Below are 26,207 nucleotides of genomic sequence, written 5' to 3' on the forward strand. Positions count from 1 at the left end.
GTAAGATGCGCCGTAAAAAAATGCAAACACGAATCATAGTGAGGCCCTGATCAAAGGGTCTGATCGAGTAAATAGTATGCAGTCATTGAGCCGTGCTAGAGGCATGATTGGATGTAGATGGAAGAGCAGTGTTTGTTGCGATAATGCTGTCTGGCACCGTGAACAAGGTCGCCCTTGTCACCACCCGAGCCGCACCACGACCGCGTGGGAGTCGGACATTGTCAGCGACAAGAGTCAAGGGCTGATTCGCACGAATGGCATGCACCATTTCGCCGAAACTGCCACGCTCTCCAGCCTCCTTCAACCATTGTTCCCAGTCTTCATCGAGCGGGACATCAGTGCCCTGATCACGAGCGGCCATCGCAGCAAGGATACGGTTGTTGAGAGCTACCCCACAACTTTCCATTTCCTCGTCGCTGAGTTCGTCTTCGATTTCGTGCTCCTCCTCGGCGGACCGGTAACTAGAGGCACGGGAATCAACAGCACGGACCGTATCATTGCTCTGTGTCTCGATAATCTGGTCATCTTCCTCTTCTGTCCCGCAGAAGTCGCAGTCGTTGAAGTGGATCTCGATTGAAGGCGCGGGTTGCGGGGATGCCGGTCGGACGGAGTGGGCTGTGGTATCCCGTACGGTAACCCCTTCTTCTGCCTCGTACCGCTGACGCGCGGACTTGGTCCCTTCCCACCGACACAGACTGGAGATCTCCTCCTCTGTCAGACCGAGTTCATCAAATGTTTTGAAGAGTTTTCGGTGCCATGGGAAGCGACTCAGTCGCATGCGATGCGGTCCATACGAGTAATCCAGCCCCGGGTATTGTGCTTCGATGCAGTCTAGCGAGCCGTAGAAAAGGGATGTTTCGACACGTACTTCTGGGACGAGGTTTCGGGTAATGTGCGCACCAAATGAGCCTGGGTCGCTTGTCCGAGGTCGTGGAAATGTGGCGTTATACACGATCTGGCCCACGGATGGTTTACGCATGATGAAGTTCGGATGTGGAGGGAGTTAAGAGGGAAAAGAGCAATTTAAGGAGACAAGGTCGTCCCAGACACCTTGGAATGTGATGATTCAGGATATCCGGCCCTGAAGGGTTTCCCCCTTGCCCTTTGTCAAATTCCCGGATGTTTGGACGTTTCGGATGTTTTGAGGGGTTGGGAGAGTTGCTTCAGTTGTTGATGGGGGGTAACACGCTAGAGAAAGCGTAACAGTAAATTCCCAAGAATATAACAGAAATGCTTCTCAACCTGGATTTCTCGTAATCCAGGTCAATGTATATAAGAAATTAAAGCGAAAATCCCGATCAGGTGCCCCAGCTGACGTTTCGGCTCTTTGACCCTTGAGGAATTGAAGGTCTCACAGGCGTTCCATTGAGAATTAAAGAAGGAAAGAAGAAAAGAAGCAAAAGAAGGAAAATGGAACGAAACAAGAAAAAGAAAAAAGAACAGAATAGATTGGGAGAAAAAAACAGGGCTTGCAAGACTTTATAACTAGTTCCTAAGTGAAGTGTGCGTTGGCATGGTATGGCCACAATGCACGGCCAGTTGTTAAAAGGCGTAGACACATTCCTTTTGGATCCCAGTGGACTTTGCATATTTACATGTGGGTAAATATGGTCGAATCATAATGTTCTGAATTATAAAGATTCGACAGGTTTAGAGACATTTCTGACATGTTCAGACAGGCCCTTTTGGGTTTTTATCTTTGCATCACGTGGTAATACCTAGGTAGAGTACAGTCCAACACATCTTCTGGACAACATTAAATAACCTTCCAAGGTTGGTGCAGGTCTGACCTCAGCTTCTAGATATGTTACCATGTCGACCTTCGATGGTATCGTAAAAGGTGAGACCGACACTTCCCACGTCACTTCCATACTAATCATGCGACAGAGTTTCCCGACATTCGCAGTAAGTCTGACCTATGAGATCAGTCAAACTTACGACTAAGAAAAGCAGTTGACTACTTTCGGAAATGCCCAGAGCGGCCGGCGCCACTAGCTTGCTTCCTTAGCCATGTGCATAGCGATCATTTACAGGGTCTCGAGTCCTTTCGGACACCGTTTATCTACTGCTCGCCGGCCACCCGAGAGGTATGCTCTTGTTTATCCTATTGAAATTCTATAAAAATCCATTAAACTGACCATGTGTAGCTGCTTCTCCGGATTGAAAAATATCCCCACCGGATGAACTTTAATAAGGGCATCCTGGAATCGCGCCGACTGCACTATAAGCATCTTGCAAAGCTTCTGGTTAGTATCGTGTGCAAAAATTTGACCAGAATTGAGAGCTCACTCCGTACAGCGTCCAATTCCACTGAATACCCCAACAGAAATTGAACTCACACTCCGACGTCATATCAAGGTGACATTGTTCGATGCCAACCATTGTACCGGCGCTGTGATGTTTCTCATTGAAGGGGACGGGAAGGCAATCATTTACACAGGTGACATCCGAGGTGGGCCGATGATCTCTCGTCTTCATTGGAATGCTGGCTGACCACCTTCAGCCGAGACATGGTGGGTGAGCAGCTTGCTCCGTCATCCGGTCTTGATACCATATACTCTGGGTCAGAAACGGCTGGATAAGTTGTATTTGGATTCTACCTTTGCAAGCAAGACAAATCCATTTCGCGAGTTTCCATCCAAAGCCGAGGGACTGTCTGAACTGTTGCAGAAAGTCCAGGCTTATCCTGACGATACAGTCTTCTACTTTCGTGCGTGGACGTTCGGCTATGAGGATGTCTGGATAGCGCTCTCCGCTGCGCTGAACACAAAGGTAACTAATACCACGCAGCTCAAATATAACACAGGCTAATCAAACATAGATCCATGTAGATCGTTACCAGATGGGACTTTATCGGTCTCTGGTCCAAATTCCAGGTAATAGAGGGGTTAGTGAAGCTCCTGTCCTCTGTGGTTTTGAGCTGGGAAACAGAGCTGTAACAGGCTGCCTAAGCAACAACGAATCAAGTCGAATTCACAGTTGTGAACCTGGAGTATCATGTCCGGTAGCTCGTGGTGCTAATGTGGTCTACATTGTGCCTATTGTGAATCGCACAACTGGTGGTGCGGAAATCCCCGAGGTCGGTGCGGGCGGTGGTATTGGGGATCTGTACCAAACACATGAACTCGAGCTGCCAGACGAATTTGCATTGGCCGAGTTAGAGAAGTTGTGTCTCAAACACGTCCAGGACAAAGAAGCCCTTTCTCAGATACGGAATTCTCTCCTGGATGCCTTCCGGTCGAGAAAGAAAGCACTATCGCTTGATACATACGGTGTGAAGGAGGAGGGCGAAATTTCATTAAAGAATCTGGTGACTGCTCTAAGCCATGGTCCATCTGATACTTCTAGCCGATCATCCCAGCCAGATCTGCCTAACACGATAGTAAGTAGCACTATGTTTTCTTTCGGCCGTCTTCTCTAATGGCATTATAGCGATTCCCATATTCACGACACTCTTCCTACTCCGAACTATGTGAGCTGGTAGCTGCCTTCCGACCCAAGGACATCCATCCATGCACCGTGGATCCAACAACCTGGAACGAAGACGTCTCCATCAGACGTCTGTTCGGCCACCTCTGTTCAGGGACCGACTTTTCGCACGACAGCCACATGCGGCAGACCGTAGCTAATGATGTTGACGATGAGGGAGATTTGCGCGCAAGAAAAAGGGCCCGATACGACATGGACCTCTCCACACAATCCACACAAGAAACCAGCAGTGGCATTGAAGATTTTAGTCTTGGTACCGCCGATGCAAGCCAAAATCATGATCAGAAGCAGGACTCCCTACACCAATTGAGTCAATCCGAAGAGGCGGCCAGAGCTAAACGTAACGAAATCCGTCAAGCACACCGCTATCTTCAAGAACATGCAGAACCTGGCCTCTTTCAGGTCAATCCTCTCCCGTCTACATGGCCGACAGAAAAAGAAGACGGATTCGATCCGGCCACTGGCGAGGGAACTGAAGAAGAGGATACGCTCACGTCCGACCAGCCGGATTTGGAACCTTCGACTACAGGACTCCGACTCAAGTCCGTACCAAGCTCATCTACAAGAATCATTGACCTAACTAGCGATGGTACCACATCTCCTCGTCCAATAACCCAACAAACAGATAGTCAACAAACAGATAGTCAACAAACAGATAGTCAACAAACAGATAGTCAACAAACAGACATACTTTCTCTCTCTATCTCCGAGTCGGCATTTGACTCCTCGGACCAGAATTCGGTTGAAAGTGGACTACCAAGCCCAGTACGAAGAGAAGAAGCTCTAAATCGCTCGCGCCGTGCGCGTGTTGCTGCTTACTTAGCTGCCCGCGAAGGTACTTTCACTGCATGGAGCGATGTTTCGCTTGTTTCGGCGGATAATCATGGTGAGGAGGAGATTGAGCTATAGGCTTGACCGTCTTTTCATATTGGTAGGCGGATGGATCTGTTCCTTTTTTTTCTATCTTCTTCAATTTTACTGTGTATGATACCCCCTTCTGCTATCTTGTTATTGAATATCGATCTTGTCACCTGGTGTTCGCCAATGGAACTATGCCTAGACACCTGGAAGCTGGATATTTCATAGGAATAGATCACTGTTTTACAAAAAGAACTACATGCTCCAGATTACTACATTACTTACTATACACAGCAATATTGGTCCACTTTTGAGGGGCTTGGTTGGCCGAAAGTTGGCCGAAATTAGACCACATTGTCAAGACAAATCTCAAAAGCTAGCGAGTAAACCATCGATATCAGTGATCTGATAATTGGACACATAGAATGAAACAATGGCCTTGCAACGTTAAAATTATAACAAAGGCTTATTCGGTGTACCTTGGGACCATCTTCGCCTTGAATAGTAACTTCTTTCAATGTCATGGCAGCTTGCAGATATCAAGAACAAAGAGAACAAAGAGTCTCAGCAATAAATCATATCTCTTTCATTCCTTTCTTCTTGACAAAGGCTTTGTATCCAGTCTGATCAACCCCACAAGATACAAATGCATATATAGGCCCCAATTCCTGGACCATTCCGAGGTATCATCCGCTTCGCAGTTCTTCTTCCATCAGTACAACCAGCTTGGCTTCACAGCTACGCTACTCTACTAACCCTAACCAGGTAAGCAACATACCCACTTCATCTACTCATTTCTCCCTCTATATCACCACAGCCCATCACGATGCCTGAGTCTATCGCCAGCCGACTTTTCCGCGGTACTCGCGCCATCCTCAAGTACCGCAAGGAGCGCGGTATTCTGGTGGACAACATCCGCACCTACATCGCCACTTTGCGCCAGATGCCCGAGGGCAACTACCTTATCGAGGTCGCCCTCAACGTCCAGTCCCTGAAGATTCAAGCAGACAAGGTGAAGTGGGCTTCCCAAGATCTTGCAATCGAAGCCGCCGACATGGCCTATGTCACCTCCCATGGTATCGAGCACTTCTCCCGCACCATCCCTAATCTCTGCAACGAGATCGGTCGTGATACCCGCCGGCTGGCCGAGACTCTCCATGACCATATCCACAAACCTGTTGTCAACACTGAGTACATGGTCGCACTTGAGCTGGAGCATGCACTTGCTGACATGGGATATATCTAGATCGGCATTTATACATCGAGTCGTGGGCTCTTACCGCGGCCGCACCTACGTAATCCCAAACCTGCGCCTCCAGCTAATCCAACACCTCGACATCGTCGCCTCACTCTCAATGAAGATGGCCATCGACAGCCGTCACCACCCCTACGTCCTAGTCCACCAGAGCGGCTTCTATGAATCCGTTGTTCCTATGCACTGCGCCGCGCTGAGGGGCCAGTGTGCCCATCTTGCGGATCGACTGCGCGATAACCTTAACACTGATGTTCTTGTTGCTGTGACGAAATTGATTGATCAGATTGTGGCTAACTTGTGCTTTTAGATAGGTTTGGAATTGGATTGTTACTTATTACCGGTTTATTACTATTATCCTGGTTTATCGTGTACATTATTTTCGACGTACTACCCTTTCCTCCGACGTTATGCCTTCCCGATTCGGCCCAGTATCGCAATTCAAACACGAGCATGCGACTTTCGTCTTCGATTTGGAGATGCAGGCTAGGATTCTGAGGGCGAATCCCCAGGCTGGTGGGGATGTTGCTGAGAATCTATATGATCTTGTTGGTAGTATTCATCGGCTTAAGGATGCCTCTATGGCTATGGCTGATGGTGCTCGTGGCAATGCTTATGTACTAGCGAAACCGTACGGGTTTTATAGTTATAACGTACCGTGTATGTGCAATGATATTGTTGCGTCTTTGTTGCACTGGGCGGATATTCTTGTTAATACTGATGGACGGAGGACGGACGGGATTGTTGTTGATTCTATTGAGAGGATGTTAGCTTCTCTCGGGGTTTAAGAAGAGAAATTAGACAGAAAAAAAAAAAGCAGTTTTACTTATTGACTTATATGTGCATCGTTTAGACCAGTAGAAGTAGAGGTAGAAGTAAAGGGATATAGAATTCCTATATCACGTAAAAACCAACTCGGAAGAGCAACGAGGTATATAGGAACTGTAAAAACCAAAATCAAAAGCTAAGGGTATGCAAGAACAAAAGTCACGAAACAACTCAGAAGATATAATACGCCTGCGTCAAAGGCAATTCCGAAGCCGGCTCTGCATCACAAAGCATCCCATCGGCCTCGACAGTATAACTCTCCGGATCAACCTTCATCTTCGGCATAACATCATTAAACTTCATATCCTTCTTCCCAACGGAACGACAATCCTTCACGGCCTCAATCCGCTTCTTCAATCCGTATGTCTGCACAACACCCGCATCAATAGAAGCCTGCGAAACAAACATAATAGACATAGCCGGGACGCGTGCAGCGAACATCGGCCGCGTAATCATCGGCTCGACAGTCGGGATCGATGCATTTGGATCTCCAACTTCCGCTGTAACAATCATTCCGCTCTTCAGGACAGAGATGGGTTTCGTGCCGAATGTCGCCGGCTTCCACATTACCAGATCGGCGACCTTGCCCACCTCCACGGATCCGATGACGTGCGCCATTCCTTGTGCGAGAGCGGGGTTGATCGTGTACTTGCTGATGTATCGCTTCACGCGGAAATTGTCTGCGCCGCTGTCAGCATCGGTGCCGAGAGGTCCGCGCTGTGTCTTGTTCTTGTGCGCTGTGTGCCAGGTGCGGAGGATGACTTCGCCGCAACGGCCCATTGCTTGTGAGTCCGAAGACATCATGCTGATAGCGCCGAGGTCGTGGAGGACGTCTTCGGCAGCGATGGTTTCGGCGCGGATGCGGCTTTCCGCAAAGGCTACGTCCTCCGGGATGTTCTTCGATAGGTGGTGGCAGACCATTAGCATGTCGAGGTGTTCGTCAAGGGTGTTGAGGGTGAAGGGACGGGTTGGGTTTGTGCTGCTGGGGAGGACGTTAGGGTGTTCGACGACGGAGATGATGTCTGGGGCGTGGCCGCCGCCTGCGCCTTCGGTGTGGTAAGTGTGGATTGTGCGGCCTTTGAAGGCTCCAATGGACTGTTCGACGAAGCCGGATTCGTTCAGTGTGTCTGTGTGGATCATGCACTGTACGTCGTATTCATCACAAACTTCGAGACAGTTGTCGATTGCTGCTGGGGTGGAGCCCCAGTCTTCGTGGAGCTTCAGACCTGCTGCACCTGCTAGGATCTGCTCTCTGAGACTCTTCTTTCCGCAGTCGTTGCCCTTGCCGGTAATGCCGAGGTTTATCGGTAGACTGTCGCATGCTTGCATCATCTGGCGCAGGAGGTTCGGCGACGGTGTACATGTCGTCGCGTTTGATCCAGTAGTAGGACCAGTACCACCGCCGAGGAAAGTGGTGATTCCCGAGGCCAGAGCTTCATCCACCTGTTGCGGGCAGATCAAGTGGATATGCGTGTCAATACCACCAGCGGTAACAATCTTGTTCTCTCCAGCAATGACATCCGTAGACGAGCCCACCACCAGGTCAGGATGCACGCCATCCATAACATCCGGGTTTCCAGCCTTGCCAATACCAGCAATAAGACCATCCTTGATACCAATATCCGCCTTGTAGATACCAGTCCAATCGATAATCAACGCATTCGTGATAACGGTATCAACACACTCGGTATGAGACCGATCAGACGCCTGTCCCATACCCTCGCGCAGCGTCTTTCCTCCGCCAAAAGCACACTCGTCGCCGTAATTCGTCATGTCCTTCTCAACCTTAATCCACAAATCCGTCAACCCAAGCCGCACCAGATCTCCCGTCGTAGGACCGAACATGCGCGAGTACGCCTCGCGCTCCATGGAGAACCCAGAAATAAGAGCACTATCCGCCTGCGGCTCCGGCACATGCGCAAACCCAGCTACCTGCAGCTTGGACATGATCTCATCGGCACGACTCATATCCACCGGCCCATTCGCCAGCCAATTTCCACCACGAATGATGCGATTTCCACCGATCTCAACGAGCGTAACCGTCTTCGTATCACCGGGCTCGAATCTGATCGATGTTCCTGCGGGGATATCCAGTCGGAAACCGTACGACTGCAAGCGATCGAAGTGCAGCTGCGGGTTCGTCTCGATGAAATGGTAATGCGATCCGACCTGGCAATCAAATACTGTAATTAGCATCACTCATTTCCGATATCTTTCCTTTTTTTTCGCTTGTATATCGAATACAATGTACATACCTGAATCGGCCGATCTCCTTTGCTCATAACCTTGAGCCTAATCCGCCTCTTCCCAACACTCAATTCCACGCGCGCATGTTTGGCAGGAATAACCGCGCCGGGCATCTTCTCGGGCATGAAATCTTGCGGGTCCGGGTCTGGGAATGCCTCGGGCGCGGGGACGGGCAGGAAACTTCCATACAGGGCGCGCGTGAGATCGCCTTCGTCGCTACTGATCGGGTGGTGCACTGTTACCAGGTAGGTACCGGAGGTGAAAGTTCCCTCGACTTGGAGCTCAACGAGGGTTGCTAGTACGGAGGGGGAGGACGTGGCGGCGGCCGAGCATTGTTTTGCCGATGGACATAAGATCGGCGACGGAGTAGTGGCCATCGCGGATTAACTGCGGGGGTGGGTTTGGTGTTAGTTTGAGCGATGGATCAATTGGGTATATGTGAAATATTGTATGTTCCGGTGTCATTGTAGGGCATTGGATGGGGGTATAGCGTACCTCGTGTAGCACTGAGGATATCAGGGCCTAGGGGATGTGTTAGCGGTCGTGCCCTAAACCTGTAGATCGTACACATACCACAGCTTCTGCATGGTTGAGCCGCACTCCACGTGCTAAACGACGCTGTGCCAAGAAGCCTAGGTGGGCGATGGTGAGCTTGTCAAGCTGCAGGGGTGTTAGTTGTGTTTGTGTCTCGGGAAATGTATGTGCGACTTACCTCCTTCGGAATAAGCTGCATGGTTCATGTGGAACCTGACCCTGGCAGTTCTTGGCGTGCAAGATTATTAGTTTTGGAGGCAGTTTTGAAGCGATGTTGGAACCTCAAAGTAAGTGAAAGCGCAAAAGATACAATTCCAGGAGAATCCCAAAGAAAGTCAAAAAGTCGAGGAATGTGGGGATGCGGTCCATTTCAAATGGCCGGGTGCTTGCTCCTCTGATAAGGTCATTGACGATGATAAGTGCCCGCAGAGGCCGATTGGGTCGGGGGACGGAGTTCGGCGGCATTAGTCAAGGGTTTTTGAAATTGATAATGCACTTGGATTTAGCCTATTCTGTTCTCTGGTTTAATTTGGTTCTAAATTCTTTACTTTGATGTTTATAGCAGGATGTTCTATAGCTCTGGTGGAAAGGTAAGGTTGGACCCGACTATACAATATAGAGGGGTAACTATATTGCTCTAACCCAGCCATGGATACTGATACTGGTACTCATGATATCTAGGAACCACATCCCATGATCAGTCCAATTCACTAAATCAAGCTAAGTAGGTACAGTTTTTCCCCAAACGCCGCTGAAAAAGGGCAAACCCGGGGGGGTTACACATCCAGTCCACCAGACCGAGTCCCATCTCATCTGACCCTAGGGTCAAGCAAATCAGAAATCAGAAAGCAGAAAGCACCAACAAACTCATTTACACCTCGCTCTTGCGCTTCTTGCTTCGGCGACCCTTCTCAGCGGGGGTTTTGACAGCCGGTGTGGACACCGGCTCTGCAGCCTTACGGCCGCCCCGCTTGACAGGCGACTTGGCAGGAGTCTCAGCCTCCTTGGCCTTGGGATCGCTGCGGCGACGCTTGGCGGTGCTGCGCGGGGGAGTGGGCTCCTTCACGGGGGAAGGAGAGTGGGACTCCTCAGACGATTCGGTGGACTCATCGCCAGACTCTTCGGGCTCAGCTTCAGCCTCACCCTCAACATCGGCCTCGGCCTCAACCTCGGGCTCGGCACCGGCAAAGTCCTGCTGCAGTTGCGTGGCGGCGGGATCGTGCTCTTCGTCAATCTTGTTGCCGGCCTTGTAGGCTGCCATGTCGCGCTTATACTGGTCGTAGTTGGCGGCATACATCTTCTTCCAGACCTATGCGGATGTGTTAGCACTATATACTTGCCAACAATATCAAGCTGGGATTGCTTTGTTCGCTGTCTATACATACCTCCTTCTGGGTATCTTCCATGCTCTGCCAGCGGCGGGTGCCCTCGTCGGCGACATCCTTGGGGCGCGCGTCACCGCCAAGGTCATCGGCAATCTTGCTACGGTTGTGCTGCATGTACAGGAAGTAGGGGGTCAAGGCACGCTTGGGCGCATTGGGGTCGACGGGCGCGCGCTTGCGCTTCTTGGGACCACCAGCCTCGGACTTGGCGCCGGGGCTACCGGCACGGAAGGGAATGTCCGGACCCATGAATCCAGAGGGACCGATGGGGAGCTCAATGGTGGCATCACGTCCTTCGGTGATGTTGTTCACGTGCTGGACGTAAGCCTTGCCCAGGTCGGCGATGTAAGATTGCACCTCCATCAGGCGCATGACGATCTATGAGGCATTGTTAGCGATGCTATTTCGGGAGTAATTGCGCTTGATCATTTTATGTATGTATAGGTATAGGGTTAGGGAAAGCAGATGGCAGTTAGGCAGCGCGTAAGTTGGCACGAAGTGTGTGATGTCAAGACAGGTGTTTCGGGTCTAAAGGGGGAGAAGGGGTAGGGAATGTTCTCTTTTTTTTGCACATGAAGCTTGCCAACATGGTGCAGAGGTATGAGATGGTACAAGTTAAGCTTTAATAGCTTATTGGGTAGCTTTATAGATCCTCGAACGCGACGCGTAGCAGGCGCGCAGTGGGGATGCGCACAAGAAAACAGAAAAAAAAAAGAACCGAAACAAAGAAAATGACAAAGTCAAAAGGTAAAATGAGAGGGGGGGGATTACCAAGTCACCAGCCCGTCTGAGCTCTTCTTTGTTGACCTGAACGGTCGTATCATCTTGATTAGAAGCCATTGTTATGAAGCCGAGTGGTTGGTAAGAAAAGAGAATTTTCTTGTGTTTCGGGGGGAGAAGGGGGGAAGAGGACCGGGGGGGTGGAAGGGCCGAGGGGGGGTGTACCCACTAAATAGCAAAAGGCCACCCCGAAGTGCCCCGGGCCATTCTCACGCTGCTTTAGGCTTAGGCTCTGTCATGAGACCACCCCCGGGAACCCTGGGCAACACAGTCAGTCTCCTTTATATTATCCATGGTTCTATTCTATATTATAGATATTATAGATAATATAGATATTACAGATATCAGATTCATTTCTTAAACTATATCATTCATATACATTCTTCTATAACATAAACAGTCTACAGTATTGTAGGGCTAAGTTATTAATAGATACCTAACAACTTGCATAACGGTCTCTTAGGCGGCCCCCCGAGGGGTAACCCATGAGCCACCTGGGCATGTGGGCATATATACCCATAGACTTGTAGACCTGTATACTTGCTAAGGAAACAATTACGTATATAGTTTGAAATTTTTATTTCTTTATGTAAATTCTCATGGTCATTTTGTTATATCCCATGCCTATTTCCTTACAAGATTGCTATTTCCCTACCCATTTCTCTTTTCTTAGGGCAGGGCTGGGAAATGTTCAGGTGTGGGCTATGCTCCCCCGCCGAAATCCCAACTTCAGGGTCGCCCAAGCCCGGTAGAAGAGGGGCTCAGCTGAGCACAAGGTGTCGAGCTTGTAGTACGAGCGGCTGTTCTAACTTCCTATTTCAATTCGTTGAAACTGCCTTTCTAGTTTCTTTTCCCTCCGGTGTAGATGATTCTAGTGTACTTTCATAGGCTGATGCCTGGTTTTGTCGCTTAGCTACCAGTAGGTATTTGATGTATACATCCATGTATGTAGGGTTTAAGGGCAGCTTGTACACTTGTAGGCGACAATTTGATACATTTTTGGCTGTAAATTTTTTTGTTTTACTGCTATATTGCTATATCAATAGTGATTTGGGACTATTTGCGCTGGTCATGTTCTATTTTATGATGGTATTCCCACTGGGTGTGCACATATATATATCCACCCCCTTCGCTATCTTCATCACAGGCCCCACGCCTTTCTTCTTAACGTATTTACTTCTTGCTATTATTCGCGCCACCAGAGATAAATACACCTACTAGATACACGTGAATTTTATATATATCTGGAGACAAAATGTATTTCTTAAATGAAATGACGTCAGAGACGCGGCAACACGCTGAAAACAAGATGCACCAATCTATATGGCTATCCCGTCGCATATCTAACTAACGACATATTCTAGTTACATGCATGTATTGTACAATACTCTAGAACTTGAAGACCTGGTCCTTGTTGTAACCAAGATCCTTCAAGATACCACTGAGTTCACCCTGGTCCTTGGGGCTGACCTTACCGCCGGAGATAGCCTTGTACATGGGGGGAGGGCCACAGACGAAGAGCTTGATGTTCTCCTCCTTGGGCTCGGGCAGGACAGTCTTCAGCAGCTCTTTGCTGATGAAGCCCTTGCCACCGGTCCACTCCGCAGGGGGGTTGCTCAGGACGTAGAAGGCACGGAAGCGCTGGGGGTAGGTGTTCTCCAAATCCTGAAGTTCCTTCTTCAGCAGGATATCTCCTTCGCCGTCGTTGCCGAAGACCAGAGTGACCTTGGTCTTGTCCTCGGGGTTCTTGAAGATCTCACGGGCGAGCTGGTACATCGGGGTGATGCCAGTACCACCGGCGATCAGGCAGATGTGGTTGTGCTTGTTGGCCTCCCAGGGGTACTTGACAATAGGTCCCTTGAAAGACAGGCGCTGGTCGATATTCATGGAGTGCAAGTGCTCGGACATGGCGCCGCCGGGGTAAGCCTTGACGACGAGCTCGAGGTAGCCGGGGATATCTGCCATGTGTTAGCAGTTGAAAACCAAGTAGGGTCCATTTTAATCCTACCCTCATCACTGGTGGGGGTATAGGGACGGAGGATGTTCTTCTCAGCACCCTCGGGCTTGAAACGGGTCAACAGAGCAGCTAGATGCGTGTTAGCGATCGATTGGAAATCATCCTTGGAGCCAGACTACTCACAGGCAACGGGAAGGCCAGAGACAGCCTCCTTATCATCGTACTCAAAGCGAAGACGCTTGGTGTTGTGACTCAGGGTCTCAATGTTGGCAAGCTTGAGGTCCACCCAGCCCTCACCGTTGAAGACCTTGGGGCGCTCCTTGGGCTCAGCAGCCGCGCTGGTGCTGTAGCGATACAAACCAGCACCGAGACCAGCGAGACCGACACCGACGTAGATGGGGGTTAAGTTGGCCTTCTTGGGAGCGGCTTCAGCAGAGTACTTGCGCAAGCTCTGATTGAATGGCGGTTAGTATTATTCTAGGATTGAATTGAGGACCTAATCCAACGAACCTGTTTCAAGGGCTGTGCACAACGGAATGATTGACGAGCAAACATGATTGCGATGAATTGGGGGGAATGAGGGTACAAATAAGTAGAAAGCTTGGAAGGGAACCTGGGAGTTCCTGGAAGGTCCCGCGGGCCCGCTGAATCGGCTTACATATGCGAACGCAAAAGCGAAAACGGACGCCCAGTCAACTCCCGAGGTCCCTCCCGACATGATTTCGAAGGATGCAGCAAAAAATTCCGGAGGTAATAAATATTCGAGTAAATATGATCATCATGTCTCAGCCTCTATTCTTGACAGGCCAAAGGAAAGACTCGCAACGATGTTGTAGAATGGCAATTGAACTTATGTAGATACGGATAGTTACGGATTTAGTTGATGCATGCCTGATCTACAAGGCACTAGGATTCGGTCTCGCTGAAGAAAGTCCGATATCTGACACTTACTCCGTCGGGATTGAAATTGTAATGTATAGGGGAGGACAGGAACGATCAATATGTACATATGTAGTATATGACTGACAGTAAGCGATTAGCAACAACTACATTGTGTACATCCATACGACCGCATTATGAATGGACCGATTTGAGAGAAACCGGAGGCGAACAGACCATTCCTTCAGGTTGATACATCTCTAATATGATGAGACCTCAGCACCTATCAAACAAGCCTACTCTCCATGTATGCCAATTGTCTTACTGGAACTCGAATAATTCAAGAAACCCGATGATTTTTTTCAAAATAACCTAAGATGCCACCATACGGGGAACTAGAGACATCCAACCATCTCGCCCGTGGGGGCGGTGGTTTCCACGCGACCATCTTTCATGCATGCTATGGCCATAAACAGTCATTTCATCCACACACTCCAAACCCAACACCCAGAACATCACATTTAAGCAAAGGTAGAGGGGCGAGAGTAGGCGAAGACCTTCTTGCCGACCTTGCCACCGGCGCGGTGGGGCAGAGGGAACTTGAGGTCCTTCTGGAGGAGCTGCTTGATGTAGGGGCGGCGGATGCTGTCGTTGTTCTCGATCTCAACAACCTTAAGGATCTGCAGAGAAATAACAATTAGAATGTGGTCATTGTCGGAAGGTTCAGGTAGCGTAACATACGTGGATGGAACCGAAACGGGAGCGGTGACGGGCAGCCATGTCCTGGTAGAGGGCCTCAACAGCGTCGGTGCGGCTCATCTCACGGAACTCCTTGTACATGTTGTGGGTACCGGAGCGCGAGTCGTAGCGGATCCAGATACCGAAGTTCTTGACCTTGAGGGGACGCTTCTCCTCGATCTAGACACAAGACAATGAGCACCATTCCATATCATCGGATGTTCAATCCCAACATACCACGTTCAGGGAAACGATCTCGCCGTTAGCCTTCTTGAGCTTACGGAGCTGGGCCATGAAGTACCAGAAACGCGACTTGGCCACAACAGTGTTGGGCGCAAAGATGCGCATGCGGTACAGCTTGGGCGTGGGGTTCGCCTCGTTGGGCAGGTGACGCCCGATGACCTGGTACTCAGTAAGACGCCCTGGGAATCCGTCAGTCATTGTTCGTAGTGGATATTCCAATTGCCCAGATGTTCAGTTCGAGATATTAAACGGTGCGCGATATGTAAGTTGGCGAGAATTCGAGAAGACCAAGGGTGATTTGTGGATATTGAAAAATTCGAGATTCAACCATGCGTAGCCCTGGTGGACGGTGTTGTGCGTTCATTCATAAACAATTCCAAGCGACATCGATTTGCCATTGCGTCCTTCTCTTCTGTGATCGTCCCATGTCGATATTGTCGGGGTCTTTGCGTCTCGAATTTCCTCCAACCATATGCGCGCACCGTTGTCTCGAAAAAAGTCCTGGGGTATCGGGAAGGGAATAGAAATCACTCACCCATCTGGAAGAGTTTGATGTTAGTATAAATCTCCGATAGAAACCGAAGGGTAGGTACTCACTGTGATTGTCGCTGTGGTGGATGAGTCGTTAGTGTGCCGTCGATGGAAAATGAGAATTGTGAGGTTCCAATTGTGCTTAGGGTTGCCGCCCTTGCCCTAAGCGAGTGGAGGCATTCCGTTCTGCACTAGTCCCATTTGGTAATCTTGCTGCGCCACTGTCCTCCCGCCACATCTCACCAGCCACATTGTATCGCCTTCCCCACATGTCTTCTCCAAAAGTATGGCGTTCCTCACTTGTTTGTCTTTGTCGGGTCGGATCTCTCTACCTTTACCCCACCTCGAATGCTTCTTTTCAACCCATAAATTGCTAATCAATTTAACCAACACGCTCTTTCGCTAGAGCGCAGCTCACCATGACTTCTCTCGCGACCGCGTTCAAGAACGCATACCTCAATGGGTCGGGCCCCGAACTAGCTGCAGTGCTCACCCCGATCGCACCACCTGAAGATCGCAATCGGCTGCGCGACTTCTACCGGTTCTCTAACGTCGAATACATATCCAAGGATCTCAGCTACGCTCTCTTCCACGGGAAGAGTCTGAAATTGCCAAAGGCCGAACAGGCGGCCTGGGTTGACATCTTTATTGTTTACTGGGAAGCTATAGGTGAAATACTTCAGTGTGAAGATCGCCTTCCGGGTGCTAGCGTCATTACGGTATTCAATGCCTGGAAAAAGGTCGCCAATGCCCTCATCCGGGGATACTCGGGCTCTGCCGGCATTCCGGCTTGGACACTGCCATGCTTGTACACAGTCGGGAAGTACTTGCGTACTTTTGCGATTAATGCCGATCTCGAAGCAGCTTCCCAAGGCTCTGCTGGATTTGGCTTCCAGGATGACATCGCAGCTGATGTTGAGAAGAACGCCAACTTGGAGGAGGCTGCTCGGGTCATCAACCGGATGTTCACTCTGTGCCTGAGTGATAGGTAAGGATATGATTGAATTCTTTGAGTTGTTCCATTGCTGACCAGACCCAGAGCACCCCTCGAAGAGTCCCGCAAGTGGGGTATCTACAATATGACAAATCTACTATTCAAGACGTATTTCAAGGTACGAAATGTAAACCTCACTTTCACCAGCAAAAGGCTAATCTCTCTTCCTTAGATCAACTCCGTCGGCCTTACCAAAAACTTGCTCCGTGCCATCAAAGCCTCGTCGGCCGATCTCCCCCCTCCCGAAGTTTTCCCCAAATCTCACATTGTCACGTTCGAATATTACGTTGGAGTTATACACTTCTTGGATGAGAATTATACAGAGGTATTGCCAAGAGCTATGTTTGTGGACCATTATCGGCACTGACCATTTGCAACATAGGCCGAGGAACACCTCACATGGGCTTGGAAGATGTGCCATCGAGACGCAATCAAGAATCGAGAGTTGGTAGTCCTCCTGCTACATGCAAGTTTCCACTAACCTCTGGTAGATTGATTCTTACCTACCTTATTCCCTGTCACCTCGTGACCACACACACGCTCCCTAGCAAGGAGCTTCTTGCGCCATTCCCACGTCTCGAGAAGCTTTTCCGGTCTTTATCAAATTGCATCCGAAAGGGTGACTTGGTTGGATTTGACCAGGCCATGTCTGATGGCGAGGAAGAGTTTGTCAAGAGACGTATCTACCTGCCCTTGGAACGTGGACGCGACATCGCTTTGCGCAACCTGTTCCGCAAAGTTTTCCTCGCTGGTGGTTTCGACGAAGCCAAAGAGGGTCAATCTCCGGTTCGACGTACCCGTGTGCATGTGAATGAATTTGCGGCAGCTCTCCGTGTCGGTACTTCTACAAGTGGTCGATCACGCGTTGATATTGATGAGGTGGAGTGCTTACTCTCCAACCTCATCTACAAGGTAGGCTGGCAAGTATGATCAACCCGTAAGTGCTTACTGACATGCCGCTTTAGGGACTTATGAAAGGGTACATTGCTCGTGATCGAGGCATCATCGTTTTGAGCAAGGGAGGCAGTGCTTTCCCGGGCACAGGTGTCTAAAGACTTTTGGTGACACTGCAACGTATTGAACCCCCTTTCGTCTAATGCTCATCCGTTTAATGCTCATCGACAATTCCCCCGGTGATTGCTAGAACCTTCAAAGCCGTCAGGTATGCATCCGCCTATAACTTACACTCATACAGCTATATCATTCGGCACACCAGAATACTGATCAGGCAACCCCATTGCCGAAGAATTTTGGCATCACGCGATACACATTGCACACTAGCAACATGATACTTGGTCGTTGCTCGGATCGAAGCCCCAGCTCCGTCAGTGTCATCCAGTCCACGCCTGCCTAATCCATGAGATATCAAAATGGGCTAGTTGGACTACATTAGATCCTATCTTTACGAATTTACGAATCAGCTGTTCAGAGAACTTAACCTTCAAAAATACTCCCCATATTGTAGATAATGATACATAGTAGTACACGGGTATAAAACACTGCCAGCAGCGATATAGAATAGAAACCGCGCAATTAGTCAAAAGCCAACAACCCGTCAACTTACCACCTAGACCCACAATCCTGATGATCCCTAACAATGAGTCGTAACAGCCGAACTCTCAACTGATTGACCAGTATAGTCATCCTAATCGTAACCTAAATTAGCACCTCATCCCATACCCAAAACACCAAAGGGAAGTAAACTCACCATATGATTACACAAAGCAACAAAAAGATCAAAAAACAACTTCCCCCCACGCTCCATCTCTGCCTGCATAGTTCCACTGCGCATAAAAGTACCCCTCGACCGCACAATCAGTGCAAGGTAATGCGCCCGCAACTTCGACTCCGTATCCGGCGTATTATCATACGCGAACCGCGCACTCGCAAGAATCGTGCTACACTGTATCCCAGTGTGTAGACCCTGCTTGCGCAGCGCAAGACGCTGGAGATGGGGGAGGTTGTATTTTTCAGCTGCGCAGCTGTAGAAGAAAAGATATATGTTAGCACACACATTCACATTCACATTCACATCCATAACTAAATGAAAGAATGCAAAGCATCACTTACTAAATAGCCGTATCCCGCAATATCACCCCACGCGCGCGATGATGAAACACCGTTGCCGTCGCCTGTCCCAATTCTCCACTAGTGCCCGCGCCAACGCCTGCATCTGCGTCTTCTAGCTCCCATGTCTGGGTCCGGCTGTTGTGTCGCAGACGCGGGTAGTAGTCGCCCTTGTAGAGGTACTCGAGGATGCAGGAGAGGACTTCGGCTTGTTCGTCTGGGAGTTCGATGCGCTTGCTTGGTGGTTGTTGGGCGAGTCTGGGGCGTGGCGCATTCGGGTTTGGGGTTTGGGCTTTGCAGTGCGCGGCGAAGAAGGGGGATGTGCAGAGGATGGCTTCATGGGCTGCGAAGAGGCGCTTTTCGGGACCCACGCGGAGCATTACTATTGGGCTTGTTGGGGGTGTTCTATGGGTTTGGTTAGTGGTTGGATTTATGGATTGGTGTAGATGATGAGATGAAGATGAAGATGAAGATGGAGATGGCGATACATCCATGCTGTGGACATGACTTACGTTACATCTGGGGGCTTATCAAATCTTTGACGTCGCTCGACTCGTCGAGTCTTACTGCCAATCGAGCCGGATCCCGAGCCAGAGCTATCTCGCTCTTTGTCTTTGGGTGCTCGGTCTCTGATTCTCTCGCGAGGAACCCTGCGCGACTGCAGCGTGAAAGCTGAAGCCTTTGTTGCGCGATACCGGCCAGGAATTGGACTCTCTGGGGTTCTTTTGGACAACATTACTATTATATTATGGGTCTGGATAGGGGACGAGATTGGGGAGAATACAGAGACAGCAGTGGATGGATTCAGGGGGGGCAGATAGAGTGCTATTTATAAAAGACAGAGAGAGGACACTGCAAGCTCCTGCTTGTTACAGCGACAAGTCACATCTTACATTATATTGTACTGGGTGGAGATTACAGGACAGCACCGGACGGTTTGTATACGGGTGATCCGCTGGATAGCTCCAATTAGCCTGCGCAGAGGGGTAGAGTTTGACAAAAGACGCGTCACAATCAGTTTCGAGCGCGTAAAGGGGTTTTTTCGAGTCGCCAAATGGGCGCGTGGTCACGGGCCTCGATTTAGCCAATCAGAGGTCGCCATTGAGACAAAAGAAATTACGATTTCCTATTTGGGAAATGATTGTGGGTTGTGGTGGATTATTGATTCGCATCGGAGGCAAATTCTGATCTTCTGTCTTGTAATTGATACGTCCATTGGGCAAGAATATCTTGGAATGGCGATGTTGATTTTTACTCTTGAACTTGGTTACATTCAAAAGTCAGGTTTGAATTAAATAGCAGTGCTCCGTACAGCTTTGATTGAATGGACCTGCATTGCAATATTGCAACAGAGCCCCTGAACGCCGACGCTAAACGCCCTTGACATGACCCGGTGCTCCCGAAGTTATCCGTGTCATCGCCGCTTGCCATGGAATGGAAAATATCCAGAGATATGAGGACAGAGAAGGAAAGAAGAAAGAAAGAAAGAAAGAAAGAAAGAAAGAAAGGGAAAGTGAACACCTACACTATAAGAATACTTATAAGAATACGTTCCTAGCATCCTTGGGGTGGCTTTCACTAGGGCAATACGGGCATTTAAACCGATTACCCTTGCTCAGGCGTTTCAACGATTCATGGGCAATTACATGTCCACATGGCATCATCATAGGAGGGTTCTCATCGGTCGCCTGCTCCTTTGACACCGGACAGACAAAGATAGAGTGGAAGAGATATTGAGGAGGGAGGGGTATTTCGACCTGAAAATATAAATATTAGCATTGATTTGTCCACAGAGTAGCGATTTTCTTACTGGAAGTTCGTTGTCTGATGTCCACTCCGTCCGCTTCGACTTCATAATCGTTTGTAGCTTTAATAGCGTCGGCAAAGCGATCGCACCCGCTGTAGCAGCAATGTACAGCGGTGAGTCCGCCGAAAGACCCAGCAAAGAACAGAACTCGCGAGTGAAGAAGTGAGCTACGTCATCCCAAGCCGAGCTGTTATTGAAGAGAGCCGCATATGGCGACCCGCCGAGGTTGGGCGAGTATGCCATTGCTCCGACCAGCTGCTGAACTTCTCTCAAATATCGGGGTACAAACACATGGAACTCCCGCCGTGCATACTCAAGCGCAGCGAGCCATCCACTTCCAGTTCCCTGGTTGTTTGCTCCACCATGGTACAGCCAGACGTATTGTAGACGGCAGAGCTCAAATTCAAGGTTGCTACCCCGCGCGTCCAGCGCCTCGCGGTTTTCCCTCGACCATTCGATTGCAGGCAGTAGGTTCCTGTTCTCTTGTAATTGTTGTAGGATATAGTACATTGAGGCGAATTGTTTCCGGATCTCGGTCGAAGGGACTTCGTCCATATCGAGCAGGCTGGCGGGTGGATTCGTCGGCCCATGTCCGTTTTGCGAGACTGGATACATTGTCTTCTGCTCGGCAATCTCGGAAAGGAAGGTGGCGGCCACGCCGAACTGGCCTTCGCGAAGGAGATGCATGGCGATGGCGCGGTTGATGAGGTTCTCGTGTGCAGAGAGGCCATCTTCGTCGGTTCCAGGTAGTGGTCGATCTTTGAAAAGCTGTGTCCGATGTTAGATTAGTGGCAAGGCATAGACGACCAGAATTTCCAATACCTTATCTAGAGATTTGGTGTACTTATTGAGGCCACTGTGAGTCTCTTTCAAGCTGTCATTGATAGAGTCAAAGGATGATTTCACCGAGCTCTGAAGGGTGGCTAGAACGGTAGAGGCCGAAGATGGATCTAGGAATCGGTGTCGTCAGGTCAGAACCAAGCGGGTCCACGTTTACAAGGGACTAACCAGCAGCGATGGCATCGCGGGCACATTGCAGAGAATCAATTGCAGACTCAACATTCTTGATGCCCTGAGAACTTTCAGTCCTCTTGAGGAGTCGGCTGTGTTCTTTCTGCACTACTTCCATTGCAGACGAGGTTCGGTTGATGGGCTCGGAGGTGACAGGCGAGGTTACCGAGTCTCGCCATGTGGAGAACTTTCAGATAAGAGCTCTTTTATCTCGGCGCCTTCCAAATTGGATAGAATATACAATATATTGAGGCAATAACAAACTTTCCTTCGAATAGATGCAGCTATAACGAAGATACTATCCAGAGAAACCTGGTTGAATCGAAACAGAGAGACGAGCTGTTCCGGGTGATCTGCCACGTGATTAACCCCTCCATCCGGAAAGTGATTGGCAAGTGATTATCCAGGTACATATGTATGGTGCTAGTGCACGGTAGATGAGGAACGTCGTATGTATATTTGACAGTCGTACGGAGCTCTAAATAACTACATACATGTAGTTATACGAAGTAATTATATTGAATATTATAGTTCATTTCTAGTACAGAACTCCTCATGGGTAACTCACCCAGTGGTCACACACACATTCTTCAAATCTATAGATAGTACGTAGGTTGGTATGTAGTTATATCCTCAGCTCTAGCTTTGCAATGAGCGCATTATTGTATCAGGTTCTGCGACCTTGTAACTTCTCCTCGTCGTGTCCATTTTTAACTGTACGGAGCCAATCTCATATGTACCGCCTTCTAAATCTATACACCCCTTACATCTCGGAGTCTCGTAACAATATTGTTCCGAGACAAATACGCGGGAGATTAATCCGATCGCAATACAACTACAACATAATCCATAACTACCGGAATATAGTTAATCCATAACCGCGTTTGCCCACCCGCAGAGAGGTATAAATACCTGGTTCCTCCCCCGAAATTTCCTCTTCTTTTTTCTTTTCTTCTTCATCCTAGTGCACGGGTTTTACACGTATCAGTGAGGAGACATCCGAGATCGTGTTTTTGCTAGTTGAAAACTACCAAATTGACTGCTTCAAGCGAGCCTAATCGCACGCTTGGGAATTTTTGAAAAACACACTGCCTCAGCTCCTTGGCTCTCAGAGCCCTCGAGTTGATTTGATTCTTCGATGGGAGACTCTTCGGTCACCCTCGAGTATCTTGAGTCTTTTCACTACTTGTTACCCATGATGGTGGCTCTTAGAGAAGAGAATCTTTGTAGATATGTGTCATGCTAAACCCTTTGTTAATTAAAAAGTCCTTCCCACCATGATGACTGTCCAATGTTTTGATTCTTGTCGCGTCCCTCGATCGTCCCTTGATCGCGTGCCGCTAAATCCTCTCTTGGGAGCCCCACTATGTATCCTTTCTATTCTCGTGAATAAATATTCAGGTACGGAGTAAGAAATTTTCTGTCTGAACTGGTCTTCTTCACTTGGCACTCCTTATTATCTTGTCGTATCATTATCACCAACTCATTCTCACACAAGTTCATATCGTGAGGATAGTGTGTCTCAGCACTACCCCACCGATGCAATTTACCTGAGGTCTGAACTGGGGAATGTTTCGGGGGTCTATGTAACTAACCCCTTGGTTGCATCATTTCCCTTCACTATTCGGTGGCCAGTTGATAGTCGAATACCACGCTATCAAAAGCCTCCTTCATTTCAACGGAGCTCTATGGAGTAGTTTAGGGGCTGTTATTGACGTATCACTAGGATTCTACTGACTGCATTCCGACCGTGAAGTTGGTGTGCGACCGAGCTAGGTCGAGCAGGCACCTCATTATGACCATCGAACTCGTGGGCAGGATCCTGGATTTCATCCCCTAACCCCGTCTTATCTTGTCGCTCATATACTACCCCGATATCGAAGTGACGCATACTCGCTTATTGACCTCCTTTAGCCTCGGTACAACATACGGAGTACCTGAAACTATGCTGCAGGTACGGTCGCAGTCAAGGGAGCGGCAGCTATTCTGTTCCCATACCTAGATTGGAGGCCTGCGAAATGGTCATGGGACTTGCCTTTCACATCCCCAGTTTCGTCGAGCCTTGCCAAGGGATACTCCGTACATGTCAGTCTTTTATGCACTGATACATTACAGGCGATAGGTCGGACGAGAATATTCCGTGCAGCTTTTGTTGATGCACGAGGGGATCATTTCACCTCCATATCTGGGGTATACTACTTCTGTACGGAGTACGATAAACCTGGTCTGCCTTCCAGACATCGACGAATATATCTCCAACTTTGGGCCCCACCAATGGTACTGAAGGATATGTAACCAGTTTCTCGATTCAATGTTTTATGGTGGATCAACAAGCAATCAGACTTTTCATTCTACGCTCAGGCATCAGCCAAAACATGCCCTGTCATTATCTACCTGCCGAGTCTCAAGAAGACAATATCAACAATGTATGGTCTTTGTGCTAATTTTGTAAAGCGTCTTTTGTCTTTGACAGACGGATGCGCACTATCTTTCATATACGGATACGAAACATGGGCTTTTTACACGAAACAACCACCAAGGGGTTGCCAATGCCTTAATAGACCCACATACCATAACTGACTATCGTCATAGGGGCAAGTGAGCAAGGATCGACAGGCACAATCTCTTGTTGCCTGACCCCCAGCGTAAGGATCACTTTCTCTCTCTTTGTCAACTGCTCGAGTAAAGAGATGTGGCTGGTATCCAACTTCACCAGCCCACGCTCTTTGATACTATTGCTATAACAAGACTATGACTACTGCTCCAAAACACACTCCCTAGCTATCCGTACACCCCCGAAATGTCACCCCCATCCTGGGTCTTTCCGGCCATAGCCGCTTCCACCTGGCTAGGTGAGGGTCTCCAAGTATCCACGGTCGCATTGGACAATGATCTAACACTGCATTTAGCAATGCTACTCGCTATGCTAGGACACTGGACTATGATCGGTGAACCGAGATATGGCTTGATGAAGCCTGGTCAGAATATCCCGTGAGCAATTGCCATCTTGGGTCATCTCCATAATCATGCCAAGATTTTGAACTAATGGTGCTGGCATAGATTCATTTCAGATATCGGAGCCCAGGAATTAAAGCCATTATTCATGATCGGATCTATTACGACAGTCCTTCTTTTAAACCTCTCCTTCTACAAACATGTTCAAAACAAATCATATATCAGCAAAGCGTGCACGCACGGTTCATTCTTTTTCACAGTCGTCGGGAGCACCGGATTGATTATGCTCTCTGTCCTCGATAACATCGCCCATCATTTCATGCACGATGTCTGCGTGACGATCTTCATGTATGCCCCTCGCCAAGACCGATATGCATCTACGTTACAATGTACTAACGGTTTCAGTGTGGGGTTCCTCCTCAGCGCGGCCTTGATGTGCTTGGATTATATCTACCTCGGAATTGCACATGCTCTACGGGAGCCTGTGCTCATGACAAGCTTCGTTATCAAATCTTCGTTCATTGTCGTTGAGCTTGTCCTCATTATCATCTTCCGCATCACCGAGCATACCCACTACCAGCAGAACAACACGGCAGCTACTCTTGAATGGGGTGAGTAGATATATATAGTCCCCACCTCTCCGCTACCCTACATTGTACTAATTCGCTCCACAGTCATCGCCTTTGTCTTCACTGGGTATATTCTTTCTTTGATCGTCGATCTCATGCCGTCCGCACAAAGGAATCTCCACAATCCAAAGGGTTATCAACAACTTGAGATGAGCACGGGAATAAGTACGGGCTTGCTGCCTTAGCCCGTGGTATGATTGGTTCTTTGTTCGAGGCGCCTGGCTGTAACTCATAGCGTTGGTTCAGTTCGCGACCTTTTTTTAAAATGTACATATATATATTTCCCTGCTCGTGAAACGAATACCAAGATCTTTCCCTACCTGCGGCAATTCTTATATGAAAGCAGACCCAATTGACTTCCCAAAAAATAGTAATATCCGCTAGATGTTTCCCTTTAGGATTAATTTATTCGATATCAGATGGACTAGTTGAAATAACATGTCCAAACCTTAGTTCCACTTACTGGTTATGATCCTTACAACCGACACTCGACCTAAAAATAAGGGCAATTAACCCCGAGAGCGGCCTTGGCACTCTCAAAACCCATAAATCATTAGTGGTAGAACCTCGGCGGTAAGATGGTTGATAGGGCTGGAGCTGTGGGGAGGCATACGTACGCACCGACGTATAGCCTTAACGCCAAGCCTCGCGGCGGAAGACCGAGCAGCAATTCACGCCCAATTTGTAGGCCCCAAGATAATCTGCGCATGCTAATATTGGGGTTGGAAAGCTTGGCTGTTTATATTGATTTATAATGAAATCGAGACTGGGGGGCTGAAAGCTCAATTTTAAAGGAAAAAAAACTACCCGAACAAGATACATATTGCATTGAAGGAATCAATCAACAGATCTCAGAAATGGCGAATCGATCTACAAAGTAGGGTTTGGGTACGTCTTCCTCGATCGATGCTAGTAGCAAGTGGCGGAAGTAGCTCGTCCCAATCAAGGGCCTCTGCTACCCCACACAGGAGTCGTAAGTGATGCCATCATCGCGATCCAACACTGGGTTCAGGTCACAGCATCTGA

General features: G+C 48.9%; 12 protein-coding genes across 12 annotated transcripts; 4 read left to right on the plus strand and 8 right to left on the minus strand.

The window, feature by feature from the left end:
• Nucleotides 1-82: 82 nt before the first annotated feature.
• Nucleotides 83-979, minus strand: N7487_006755 (uncharacterized protein; the record flags this gene model as incomplete). The annotated part of the gene is made up of 1 exon (XM_056874502.1): nucleotides 83-979. One exon carries the CDS (start codon nucleotides 977-979, stop codon nucleotides 83-85), a length of 897 nt encoding a protein of 298 aa, XP_056732222.1.
• Nucleotides 980-1,812: 833 nt separating this feature from the next.
• N7487_006756 (uncharacterized protein) lies at nucleotides 1,813-4,398 on the plus strand (the record flags this gene model as incomplete). The annotated part of the gene is made up of 8 exons (XM_056874503.1): nucleotides 1,813-1,840; nucleotides 1,888-1,905; nucleotides 1,954-2,087; nucleotides 2,148-2,246; nucleotides 2,299-2,452; nucleotides 2,504-2,772; nucleotides 2,822-3,382; nucleotides 3,433-4,398. 8 exons carry the CDS (start codon nucleotides 1,813-1,815, stop codon nucleotides 4,396-4,398), a joined length of 2,229 nt encoding a protein of 742 aa, XP_056732223.1.
• Nucleotides 4,399-5,173: 775 nt separating this feature from the next.
• N7487_006757 (uncharacterized protein) lies at nucleotides 5,174-5,909 on the plus strand (the record flags this gene model as incomplete). The annotated part of the gene is made up of 2 exons (XM_056874504.1): nucleotides 5,174-5,538; nucleotides 5,594-5,909. The coding sequence occupies 2 exons, from the start codon at nucleotides 5,174-5,176 to the stop codon at nucleotides 5,907-5,909; spliced, it is 681 nt and encodes a 226-aa protein (XP_056732224.1).
• A 689-nt stretch (nucleotides 5,910-6,598) lies between these two features.
• N7487_006758 (urease Ure) lies at nucleotides 6,599-9,407 on the minus strand (the record flags this gene model as incomplete). The annotated part of the gene is made up of 6 exons (XM_056874505.1): nucleotides 6,599-8,596; nucleotides 8,683-8,909; nucleotides 8,962-9,061; nucleotides 9,170-9,196; nucleotides 9,248-9,334; nucleotides 9,387-9,407. 6 exons carry the CDS (start codon nucleotides 9,405-9,407, stop codon nucleotides 6,599-6,601), a joined length of 2,460 nt encoding a protein of 819 aa, XP_056732225.1.
• A 672-nt stretch (nucleotides 9,408-10,079) lies between these two features.
• On the minus strand, nucleotides 10,080-11,430 carry N7487_006759 (uncharacterized protein; the record flags this gene model as incomplete). The annotated part of the gene is made up of 3 exons (XM_056874506.1): nucleotides 10,080-10,517; nucleotides 10,594-10,968; nucleotides 11,362-11,430. The coding sequence occupies 3 exons, from the start codon at nucleotides 11,428-11,430 to the stop codon at nucleotides 10,080-10,082; spliced, it is 882 nt and encodes a 293-aa protein (XP_056732226.1).
• A 1,329-nt stretch (nucleotides 11,431-12,759) lies between these two features.
• Nucleotides 12,760-13,882, minus strand: N7487_006760 (cytochrome b5 reductase family protein; the record flags this gene model as incomplete). The annotated part of the gene is made up of 4 exons (XM_056874507.1): nucleotides 12,760-13,328; nucleotides 13,379-13,456; nucleotides 13,511-13,778; nucleotides 13,838-13,882. The coding sequence occupies 4 exons, from the start codon at nucleotides 13,880-13,882 to the stop codon at nucleotides 12,760-12,762; spliced, it is 960 nt and encodes a 319-aa protein (XP_056732227.1).
• Nucleotides 13,883-14,727: 845 nt separating this feature from the next.
• On the minus strand, nucleotides 14,728-15,970 carry N7487_006761 (60S ribosomal eL20 domain-containing protein; the record flags this gene model as incomplete). The annotated part of the gene is made up of 5 exons (XM_056874508.1): nucleotides 14,728-14,886; nucleotides 14,948-15,124; nucleotides 15,182-15,366; nucleotides 15,781-15,880; nucleotides 15,962-15,970. 5 exons carry the CDS (start codon nucleotides 15,968-15,970, stop codon nucleotides 14,728-14,730), a joined length of 630 nt encoding a protein of 209 aa, XP_056732228.1.
• Nucleotides 15,971-16,137: 167 nt separating this feature from the next.
• csn12 lies at nucleotides 16,138-17,764 on the plus strand (the record flags this gene model as incomplete). The annotated part of the gene is made up of 6 exons (XM_056874509.1): nucleotides 16,138-16,706; nucleotides 16,758-16,830; nucleotides 16,885-17,037; nucleotides 17,095-17,156; nucleotides 17,204-17,624; nucleotides 17,678-17,764. 6 exons carry the CDS (start codon nucleotides 16,138-16,140, stop codon nucleotides 17,762-17,764), a joined length of 1,365 nt encoding a protein of 454 aa, XP_056732229.1.
• A 539-nt stretch (nucleotides 17,765-18,303) lies between these two features.
• On the minus strand, nucleotides 18,304-19,515 carry N7487_006763 (BTB/POZ domain-containing protein; the record flags this gene model as incomplete). The annotated part of the gene is made up of 4 exons (XM_056874510.1): nucleotides 18,304-18,357; nucleotides 18,421-18,694; nucleotides 18,783-19,184; nucleotides 19,292-19,515. 4 exons carry the CDS (start codon nucleotides 19,513-19,515, stop codon nucleotides 18,304-18,306), a joined length of 954 nt encoding a protein of 317 aa, XP_056732230.1.
• Nucleotides 19,516-20,317: 802 nt separating this feature from the next.
• Nucleotides 20,318-21,715, minus strand: N7487_006764 (ubiquitin-protein ligase RMD5; the record flags this gene model as incomplete). The annotated part of the gene is made up of 4 exons (XM_056874511.1): nucleotides 20,318-20,536; nucleotides 20,590-21,354; nucleotides 21,409-21,536; nucleotides 21,595-21,715. The coding sequence occupies 4 exons, from the start codon at nucleotides 21,713-21,715 to the stop codon at nucleotides 20,318-20,320; spliced, it is 1,233 nt and encodes a 410-aa protein (XP_056732231.1).
• A 1,502-nt stretch (nucleotides 21,716-23,217) lies between these two features.
• Nucleotides 23,218-23,488, minus strand: N7487_006765 (uncharacterized protein; the record flags this gene model as incomplete). The annotated part of the gene is made up of 2 exons (XM_056874512.1): nucleotides 23,218-23,283; nucleotides 23,336-23,488. The coding sequence occupies 2 exons, from the start codon at nucleotides 23,486-23,488 to the stop codon at nucleotides 23,218-23,220; spliced, it is 219 nt and encodes a 72-aa protein (XP_056732232.1).
• Nucleotides 23,489-24,079: 591 nt separating this feature from the next.
• On the plus strand, nucleotides 24,080-25,366 carry N7487_006766 (Frag1/DRAM/Sfk1 family protein; the record flags this gene model as incomplete). Its single annotated transcript, XM_056874513.1, has 5 exons — nucleotides 24,080-24,449; nucleotides 24,507-24,588; nucleotides 24,658-24,900; nucleotides 24,958-25,163; nucleotides 25,227-25,366. The coding sequence occupies exons 1-5, from the start codon at nucleotides 24,398-24,400 to the stop codon at nucleotides 25,364-25,366; spliced, it is 723 nt and encodes a 240-aa protein (XP_056732233.1). The 5' UTR covers nucleotides 24,080-24,397.
• Between the last annotated feature and the right edge of the window lie 841 nt (nucleotides 25,367-26,207).

This window comes from Penicillium crustosum, assembly GCF_028827405.1.
Source record: "Penicillium crustosum strain IBT 35664 chromosome Unknown utg000002l_segment0_segment0, whole genome shotgun sequence".
In the NCBI taxonomy this organism is placed as follows: Eukaryota; Fungi; Ascomycota; class Eurotiomycetes; order Eurotiales; family Aspergillaceae; genus Penicillium; species Penicillium crustosum.